Source organism: Musca vetustissima, unplaced genomic scaffold, assembly GCF_032173495.1.
Source record: "Musca vetustissima isolate MV318-11 ecotype Yass unplaced genomic scaffold, APGP_CSIRO_Mvet_v1 utg9872, whole genome shotgun sequence".
In the NCBI taxonomy this organism is placed as follows: Eukaryota; Metazoa; Arthropoda; class Insecta; order Diptera; family Muscidae; genus Musca; species Musca vetustissima.
The window spans coordinates 13663-23841 of record NW_026887362.1 but is presented as its reverse complement, the minus strand read 5'-3'; the positions used below and the strand labels follow the sequence as shown (position 1 = coordinate 23841).

The following is a 10179-nucleotide window of genomic DNA, read 5'->3' as shown; positions in this document are numbered from 1 at the left end:
GTGTTGACACCGTAGAAATGTGCAGAGTTGCAATGGGTTGACAGTGTGCAGTTGTCAAATTGGGAGGACGTTATTATTCGATAAGTTTAAAAACATTTGACCAGACATGGACATTTTTATGCAAATCTACTTGTCAAAATATATACAGTATGTCAAAAATCAGTTTACACATTGAGTAAAGAACAAAATTTTCCAATTTTTTTGGTAAATAACACAAGTATTTCTTTATTAATGTTATCTTTTTAATTTTTTTTAAATTATAATATACAGAGAGTTTCAGAACATATCCGTATATTTGACAGAAGAAGCCACTAACAACATCGTTGATTTTTTGTTATTCACCTCATGCTATCCTGCCTTGTATTTAGTCTGTTCCCGTTCTACAAGATTATACTATGATACTATTATACAAGGTAGGGTATCTTTTGTAAACAAAGAGAAAATACAGCTTTACGTTGTGGGCTATATTGATAGAATTAATAAAAAATGCAAATGCAACAAGTCGTTTTGTTCATTTGGCATATTTTTAACATTTTACTAAAACGGGGAAAAATGAATGGAATGTCAGGTTTTCTTTTCAAAATTGGGGATATGATTTATTCTTTTATTCCTACCAATGTTTACCAAATGGATTTTAGAATATATATAAATATATATATATTTTTTTTAAACATTATACACACACATTTTGTATACGACTCATCCCTGCAAGCATATTTAGTCGCCTAAGAAACTATAGAGTCACCTGAATTCTGGGAAAGCTTAGTCGGTGACAATCACATCAAAATGATAAAGTTGTAGTACGACTTTGAAGTTAGAACTCACTTCCAAATGCTTGCAGGAATGGTACAATTATACAAGGTAACTGTAGTACTCAGCTGATTCCGTAATATCGTAATACTTACTCAAGGTGTATTTAATAAGATGTAAGTCTGCTTTTCCACAGGCAAATTTTTATTTGGCAAATACTGAGTTTGTAGGCGAGAGGGAGTTAAAAAAAAAATTTGCCTGTTCTTTGCCGTACACGCAAATTCTGCTTTGCTCTGTTCGTTGAAAACAATTTTGTTGACATTTCCTTTTGAACCTATTCGCTTTACTGACACACAGCCGGCTTTTGTTTACAAACCTGTTGCTTTAATTTGTGCAAGTGAAATTTAATTTTTAATTTTTGCAATTTATATAATAAAATATATAAAAAATAAATAAAATATCAAACAAAAATCTTTAAAATGCAAACACTTTTGACTTTTATTTTATTTCTTTTGTATTTTGATTCGCAAATTTGGCAAAGAAAAATTTGCTAATGGAAAAACAAGCGAAAATTTCAAAAGAGAAAACAAAAAATTTTCAAATAAAAATCTGCCTGTGGAAAAGCAGACTATGCATCAGATACAACAACAAATATTTTACAAAAACAACATTGTTGTTATAGAAATTAAATTGTCATGCTGGCAATAAGTTTTTATGTTCAGTGAAAAATATAGTTTAAGACCTGGTCGCGATTAATTTTAAGTTTCCCACAGCAGCCCATGGCTTCTTGTGACGATTTTTATATTGTGAATTACAATCTATTTTTCTATGGAGTAGTGTCTTTCAATTTACTTGCCTTCTTAAAGAAAATTGAAAGACATGAATCCCCGGCCAAAGACTAAATCATGGAAATAGTGTTGACCGTATAAAATCTTTCCATATGCGTATTTAACCTCCGCCGAGAATTGTGATATAGGCTAACATAATCTCTCCGATTTTATGAGTAGCTGGTATTTCTGGACAGATTTCCACACACGGGGATATAACTGAGCCTAGGTTTCCCTTCCGTCCGCCTCTATGAATGTAGTTTTCTTGAATTTTTTATAATTAAAAAAGCCTCAATTTAAAGAACATTTTTGAAATCGAAATGTAATATTGAAAATGTTTTTGACAATTTACTTTACAAACAATAAAGAAAAAAGTTTGAAACCATATGATTGTCACTTACACCTTATTAAATACACCTTGGATCGGACCAAAAGCGAGACGATGATAAAACCAATTATAAGGAAAATCGAAATCCCCCTTTGCGATTTTCACCATGATCAAAAGTCATGGTATAATAATAAAAGTTAACAGCAAGTGTTGTTGTACAAAAAACGATCAACAACCACATGGAAATTTGTTGTTGTAAGGTCACCAATTTGACAGAAAAATGTAAACAAAATCATAAAAAACAGCTGTTTTTCTCAAAATAAAAATTGAAAAACATGAATGTCAAAAATTTCGCTTCCACATCTTTGTTTATGTTTATATATGTGTAACACATATGACAATGGTCAATTCACAATTTGCTTCCTCAATGCATTTTGACAGCAAAATTGAGAAGTATCGACAATCAGCTGGTCTCCCTTGGTGACCTTATTTATAGGCCATGATCTATTAATAAGGTCACCAAGATAGCAATCGAAATCGGAAAACAGCTGTTTTTTCTCAAGTCTAATTTAAAAAATTTGGACTTTGTTAACGTTTTCATAATGGAAGTCAATTCACAATAATGCATTTTGACAGCAAACTTGAGAGGTATCGATTATCAGCTGGTCTCCCTGGGTGACCTTATTTATAGGCCATATATTTGCATTTTTTCTAGAGTTGGGCAATCTAGTTCACGTAGCGGATCGATCATTCTCGTTTCTTTTTTAAAAAGGAACTAGTTCCTTAATGTAGTTCCTTTGAACTATGTAATTACTTCATAATTAAGAGTCGAACCACGAATGAGAGAGGGAACAACGCTCGTCTGTACATGGCATTAGACTTTTCAATACAAAAAGTCGATTAATCGAAAGTCGATTTACTTATCCCTAATCATAATTTGTCTAAACCTCATTCGTAAACAACACGGTTTCCATTTAGTCAGGTGGAACGTTTTTCAATTTTTTCAGTCGTCGTTTTTATTTTAGCTCCGTTCCAAAACCTAAAAGAATCTACTAATTTTACAAGTTTTGCAACTTTTTACTCGAAAACCGTTCCTGAACCCATAAAACTGGTAAAGCATTGAATCAAATTTAAGAGAGCACAAAACAAAATGGCTTCAGTTCGTCCTCGGACGGCTCACAAGAAAGACGTAAAAAAATTTTAAATGAGTACTACACGCCCACGGGCTTAAAAATAGATTTTTACAAAATGGCGGTTGTTAAGCGTTCGCTTAACTAACACGTGTGTTTTTAAATACGGATAACCTATAAATTACGAGTCGTTCAACAAAATCCAAACAGCTGCGCATGAAATTTTTAATTTTCGTAAATTTAATAGCAAAAGAAGATGCTTTTCGCTACTATGTGACTCCTTCACAGTAGAAGAGTTCACTGATACACAAGGCTTAGAAAGTCTGAACATTGTGGTCAAATTCTTAAAGAAGATCGAAGTCAACCTGCAAAACACAAACCACCATCTATGGATAAAGTCAAATTCGTAGCAAAGCTACATACGGATACATGGCACTAAACCTTCTATCCCTATAGAAAGTGGGCCAACCAAAATAATAAATAAAAAAAAAAAAAAAAAAAAAACAAAATGGCTTTCTCTTTGTAAACTTTTTGTTATGTTGATTTTGAAGTATTGCCATCTAATTTTGGCATATTTACTAGATTTGCGTTCCCGAACTTTTCAAATTATTTTGTACTCTGAGACTTGAAATGTTTCCCTTTTACAGGTATACTGACAGGTATTTGAAATGAAAAAGTGGACTTTATAATTTTAAACAATTTGGTACCCAATATGAACCCACTGTACCAAATTTCAGCGAATTCGGTTGAAAATCGCGCTTAAGAACCTCAAAATACTGAAAATTTGGGGGTAGCCTTATATGGGGGGCTACCAGAAAAAATGGACCTATATGCATAATTTTTTGTGGAGTATTTGAAATATTAAAAAGTACTAAACAGCTAATTTATAATTTTCCCCAAAATACTGCCAAGCAGATATTATATGGCGGCTACCCATGTTTATATTTTTTGTGGAGACATTTAGTATCCAATAAGAACCCAATGTAACAAATTTCAGCGAATTGGGTTGAAAATTGCGCTTAAGAACCTCAAAATACCGAAAATTTGGGGTGCCCTTATATGGGGGCTACCAGAAAAAGTGGGCCGATATTTATAATTTTTAGTAGATATATTTGGTACGCAATATGAACCCAATGTACAAAATTGCAGCGAATTCGGTTGAAAAGCGCGCTCAAGAACCCCAAAATACCGAAATTGGGGGGTACCCTTATATGGGGGATATCCGAAAAAATTGACCTATATTTAAATTTTTTTGTGGAGAGATTTGGTACCTGCTATACTAAATTACAGCCAATTCGGTGAAAAATACGATAAAAACCCAAAAAATAGGAGGTACCGTTATATGGGGGCTACAAGAAAAAGTGGACCTATATTTATAATTTTTAGTAGAGATATTTGGTACGCAATATGAACCCAATGTACAAAATTGCAGCGAATTCGGTTGAAAAGCGCGCTCAAGAACCCCAAAATACCGAAATTGGGGGGTACCCTTATATGGGGGATATCCGAAAAAATTGACCTATATTTAAATTTTTTTGTGGAGAGATTTGGTACCTGCTAAGAACTCAAAATACTAAATTACAGCCAATTCGGTGAAAAATACGATAAAAACCCAAAAAATACTGAAAATTAGGAGGTACCGTTATATGGGGGCTACAAGAAAAAGTGGACCTATATTTATAATTTTTTGTGGATACATTTACTACAAATTCGCTTGAAAAACGCGCTCAAGAACCCCAAAATACCGAAAATTGGGGGGTACCCTTATATGGGAGCTATGCCTAAACGTGGACCGATATATCCCATCTTCGAACTTGACCTGCCTGCAGACAAAAGACAACCCTATGCAAAATTTCAGCACCCTATCTCAATTCCTTCAGAAGATAGCGTGATTACAACAGACGGACGGACGGACATGGCTAGATCGTCTTAGAATTTTACCCTGATCAAGAATATATATACTTTATAGGGTCGGAAATGAATATTTCGATGAGTTACAAACGGAATGACAAAATTAATATACCCTCCATACTATGGTGGAGGGTATAAAAAGTACTGGAACAGACCATTTGTTGGCGAAGGTTTGCGTACGACGTCGCTTGAGTCTTGGCAGAACGACGATTAACAAGCGAATTTTATGAAGGCTGGAGTCTTGGAGGCTTCCCACTGTTCTTTTGAATCTCTCTCTCTCTCTCTTTTATTATTTTTTTTTCGTTTTTCCATATATAGTTCCTTTGCTCTTTATAGTTCCTATGCTCCAAATAGTTCCTTTGCTCCATATAGTTCCTTTGCTCTTTATAGTTCCTTTGCTCCATACAGTTCCATTGCTTCAAATAGTTCAAAAAAGGAACTGGATCAGAGAAAGGAATTATATTAATTAAAGAACTGGAACTAGTTCCGTTCGTTCCTTTCTCGGAATAGTTCCAATGAACTAGTTCGTTCCGTTTTTTTCACAAAAGGATTGGAGATATTTCTGAAGCTTGAAACCACACAATTTCCAAACCAAAAACTTAAACTTTTTATGCAACAACGTAGCAATAGACGTGTTAACAACATTTCATCAGTTTTTGTATTTTTGTTGTAATATATATGTAAGTGTTATGTGCTGGATCAGATGGTGTTGCTTAATTCAGAGTTCATGTTCATTGTTGTTTGACCTTTTCGAGAATTGTCTTTGAGTCGCACATATTTATGTATATTTTTTTCGTTTTTTTTTTTTAATCTTCATTTTGTCAACAAAAAAGAGAAAGATAAAAAACGCTTTGTCATCACAATGGACGCTGAGAAATCCAGCAATAGCTCTTTTGAAGATCTTTCGAATTTAAATGAAGCCGACAAGGCCGATATGAAAGCCGCCTCCGAAGCATTGTTAGACAAAGAACGGCAAGCAGCAAAAGCTGCCGCTGGTGGTAGTGACGACAACAATGGAGCAGGTGAAGAAACAAAGACCGCGAACGCCGAGGAGGAGGAGGAAGATGTTTGCGATGTTTTGGGCAATGGTCAGCTAGTAAAACGTGTTTTGAAAAAGTCCAAAGTTAACAAACGTCCACAGCGAGGCGATAAAGTTACTTTGAACTTTACGGGCAAATTGGACGATGGCAAGGTGGTGGAAAAGCAAGAAAACTTTCAAGTGCATGTGGGCGATTTTGAGGTATATTTTTTTAATAAAATACTTTTAATGATTTTGTAGTCAAACCAAACAATAATATTTTACAGGTAATCCAAGGTTTGGATATGGTCATACCCTTGATGAATGTGGACGAAGTAGCTGAAGTAAAAGTTGATCCCCGCTTTGCTTATGGTTCATTGGGCTTGAAAAATGACTCCGATCCTGAACTGAGCATTCCCCCAGATTCTAAGGTGAGCAAATTGATTCTCCGGATTAAAGAATTCTAAACAGATTTTTGTTTTTTTTTTTTTTTTTTTTGTTGCAGCTTACCTATGAAGTGCATTTATTAGATACCAAATATGAAGACTACTCGGATTTGAAATCATATGACATTCGCAAGAAATATGGGTAAGGGGAAAGTAAAAATAAATAAATATTTTGTTTTATTTTTAACACAGAATTCCTAACTAAATCCTTCCATAGAAAGGCCTTTAATGGGAACAATACAAATACGTCTTTCAAAAACACTTTTGTAGAGGAACTTTTATTGAAATTATCTTTTGAACATGTATCTGTATAATCTGTATATGAAAGTCAAAACAGGCCTCCAAAAGATTCTCTATATACAGAAAACATTTTAAGAGAGTATTTAAAAAAGAAGAATTTTTATGAATATCTTTATATAAAGCATAGTGGCTTTACAGCCATTTCTATAAACATAAAAAAAGACGATTTAAAAAAGTCTATAAAAACCCATTCCAAACATTTTCTGCAGGCGAAAGTCCTTTCTAAAGCCAGAACAAGTTCCATGTCGCCAACAAAGACGGAACTGGTAATGTTCACTAGGAAACGTAAGCTCGGCGTCTTTGCTCCTGGATGGAGTGCAGTTTCATCTATCACCCGAAGCAAAGTACCTTGGCACTATACTGGACTGCCAATTACGATGGAACAGAAACGCTGAGGAACGGGCGAAGAGAGGGCTGATTGCACTCTATGCATGCAATAATTCCATTGGGAAAGGTTGGGGGGGCTAAAACCATCGCCTATACACTGGTTGTATAACACCGTGGTAAGGCCCATCCTTTCTTATGATTCTCTTGTTTGGTGGAACTGCCTGTGCCACATATCGACATCCAACAAACTAGATATGGTACAAAGAGCCGCTATAATTTTAATAACAGGAGCCACGAGAAGCACCCAACAAACAGCGTTTAACGCAATGCTGGACTGGAACTGGAGTAACCCTCCTCAGGACGGTCTGGCTTTCTATACAGACGGATCCAAGATGGAAGAAGGTACAGGGACTGGCGTCTACTGAGAAAGGCTAGAGGCCTTGAGCTTACCTACAAGCCGGATAGCAACTGTAGTGTTTTCCAAACTGAAATCTTCGCGTTTTGGAAGGCAGCGGAATTGATAAAAAAGCCTGTATGCAGAGATCGTTGAACCGGTGACTATCTTTTGACTATCAAGCGGCTCTTAAAGCCATCAAATTCTGTTACATCAAATCTGAGGCCGTCCTCAAGTGTAGAACAATTTTGGAAGAACTTACAGCTATCGGCTGTGTTGGGTACCAGGACACCGTGCTATCTTTGATAATGAAAGAGCAGACGAATTAGCTAGACGAGGATCTCAATCTATAGATCTAGAAATTATCGGAGGCACAACGAACCTAGGTGCAATGTGTCAAGATCTATTTGGCCGACTCTGTCTACAAAGAGGACAAACTAACTGTTGAACCTGAGAAAAGCTGAAATAAGAGTAATGACAGGAATCATTACTGGTCATTGCAATATCAAGGCCTTTACCAGTAAATGGGACCATGATGCTATTGATTACTGTAGACTCTGCGTTGACGAGGAGGAAACGGAGACAATTGAGCATCTCCTGTGTCGCTGCCCAGTCCTGGCCTACAGACGGCACATACTAGTGGGTGCTCATTTTCCACCGAGTCTCAACAACTGAACCTGCTCTAGTCTACAGCATAATTAGAAACCTTAAGTGGTTCTGTCCGATCTCTATAGCCATCGATACTATCTCATATTTACTTTCTCTTACTCCTTTGTAAGCTTCTCATCTCTCTCTCTCTATCCCCCTTATTATTCTTTATAAAACAACCGAGTGTGTCCAATCCTGACTACATCGACTGTGGGACAGGTCTTAAAAGAAGTCCATCTGCTGATGAAATACCCATGTGGAAGTTTAAATAGTAGCCAAATTGTTGCATCATCTTATACTGCTTCTTTTTAATCTGGCCCATCCAACTCAAGTAGTCTCCATTTCATTATGTTTTTTTTTTTCAATTTATTTTTAGAACCCGCAAAAAGGAACGTGCCAATTTCTGGTATAATCGCAGTGAATACAATACCGCCATACAATTATATAGACGTGCCCTAGAATATTTGGATAATCGTGATGGTGATCCTGAAAATGAATTCGACAAAGAAGATATTGATGTAAGTTAATTAATTATGGGGCGGGAAACATGATATTTCATAAATAATTTTTGCTTTCAATTTTCCAGCTGAGTAACAATGAATTGCAATCTCTATTAGATGATCGTTTAATTGTCTATAATAATTTGGCAATGGCCCAAATTAAAATATCTGCATTTGATGCTGCATTACAGTCGGTGGAGCATGTTTTACGGTGTCAGCCAAATAACTCAAAGGCTTTGTACAGAAAAGGACGGGTAAGTTATATTGGAGATTTATTTAAATAATTGTTTTAAAATATTGTATTTGTTTACAGATTCTTGAGGGTAAGGGTGATACAAAAGGAGCCATATCATTGCTACAGAAAGCAGCAACATTGGAACCCGAAAATCGAACTATTCAACAGGTAAAATAAATTTCCGACTGGTCGTTGATATAGAGAAAAAGGCATTACGGGGTTTTTGACCTCGATTGTTTTAAACTTTAAGCATTTTTTGTGCACTTCTTTATACAAATTTTAATTTCATATGTTTATTACATTATGTTGGTATCTAATATTTTCTTATTTTTATTATAGGATTTGGCCAAATTAATCATTAAGGCCAGACGTGAAGAACACAACGAAAAGAAAATGTATCAGAAAATGTTGGGACAAGCCAATAAATTGGAACAGAAAAACAAACAACCACAAAAACAACAAACTGTTGAAAGTTCTAAGGTTCGAACCAGATAATATAATTTCATTAAAATATCGTTTATTAACCCATTAGTTTTTTTTCTTTCTTTTTACAGCTGAAATTACTGGGCTATCTAATGGGTTCCATATTGATTGGTGTTGCTGGTGTGGCTATGTATCGTTATAAATATTAAAACAAATAACACACATTAAAATTCAGGCTTTGCGATCCTCTGTCAGCATCTTTAAAATATGATTTTTTTGCTTAATATCAAAAAAATGTACCCCCATCAAAACAAAAAAAAAATTTAAATAATTTATAACATTAGCCTCATATTTATGTTAATATGTGTATGTAGATCGAAAAAAACAAATATGTTCTTAGTTACACAATATATTTCTTCAATGGAGTAAAGGGTTATCATTTTGTTTATTTTTTTGCTTAATAAGTTTTTTCCCTCCTCTTCTTAGCATTCTGTATAAAATGCTTTTTTTAAGTTATATTTTTTTCCATTCCATGTTAATATGCGTTTATTTGATACAAAACAAGAAAATAAATAAAAACCAACAACAATATATATGCAATATTCCTAAATAAATCATTTAAAAAATGTAATAAGAATTTTGAATTTTAAGGACCGGATGGATCTGAAATCATACGAACTAAATGGTACTAAATTTGGTACAATTTGAATTTATGTGAACTGATAGAGGTTGAATCCAGAAATTTGGAATTAAGATTACTGTTGGAGTGTAGGATTTGGGTATGGATGCAGTTTTGGACATTTTTTACGGGTACTAAATTTGGTAAAATTTTAATTTAGGTAAAACGATGGAGCTGGAGCTCTGAAATTTCGAAATTGCATAATTGTTGGAGTTTGGGGTTGGGGATATGGATTTAGTTTTACAAATTTGTGTTTATGGGTA

The 10179-nt window shown here is 34.6% G+C and overlaps 1 protein-coding gene across 1 annotated transcript; it reads left to right on the top strand.

Annotated features, from left to right (window-relative positions):
- Positions 1-5778: 5778 nt before the first annotated feature.
- On the top strand, positions 5779-9451 carry LOC133334940 (peptidyl-prolyl cis-trans isomerase FKBP8). Its single transcript, XM_061543252.1, has 8 exons — positions 5779-6186; positions 6252-6395; positions 6470-6552; positions 8456-8597; positions 8666-8833; positions 8893-8982; positions 9154-9294; positions 9369-9451. Exons 1-8 carry the CDS (start codon positions 5809-5811, stop codon positions 9444-9446), a joined length of 1224 nt encoding a protein of 407 aa, XP_061399236.1. The 5' UTR covers positions 5779-5808; the 3' UTR covers positions 9447-9451.
- The last annotated feature ends 728 nt before the right edge of the window (positions 9452-10179 follow it).

Excerpts from the sequence above, each read along its gene's own strand:
- LOC133334940 (XM_061543252.1), top strand. The coding sequence starts at position 5,809 with ATGGACGCTGAGAAATCCAGCAATAGCTCTTTTGAAGATCTTTCGAAT. Across the intron at positions 6,187-6,251 it reads TGCATGTGGGCGATTTTGAG|GTAATCCAAGGTTTGGATAT; the intron begins GTATATTTTTTT and ends AATATTTTACAG. Across the intron at positions 8,598-8,665 it reads TCGACAAAGAAGATATTGAT|CTGAGTAACAATGAATTGCA; the intron begins GTAAGTTAATTA and ends TCAATTTTCCAG.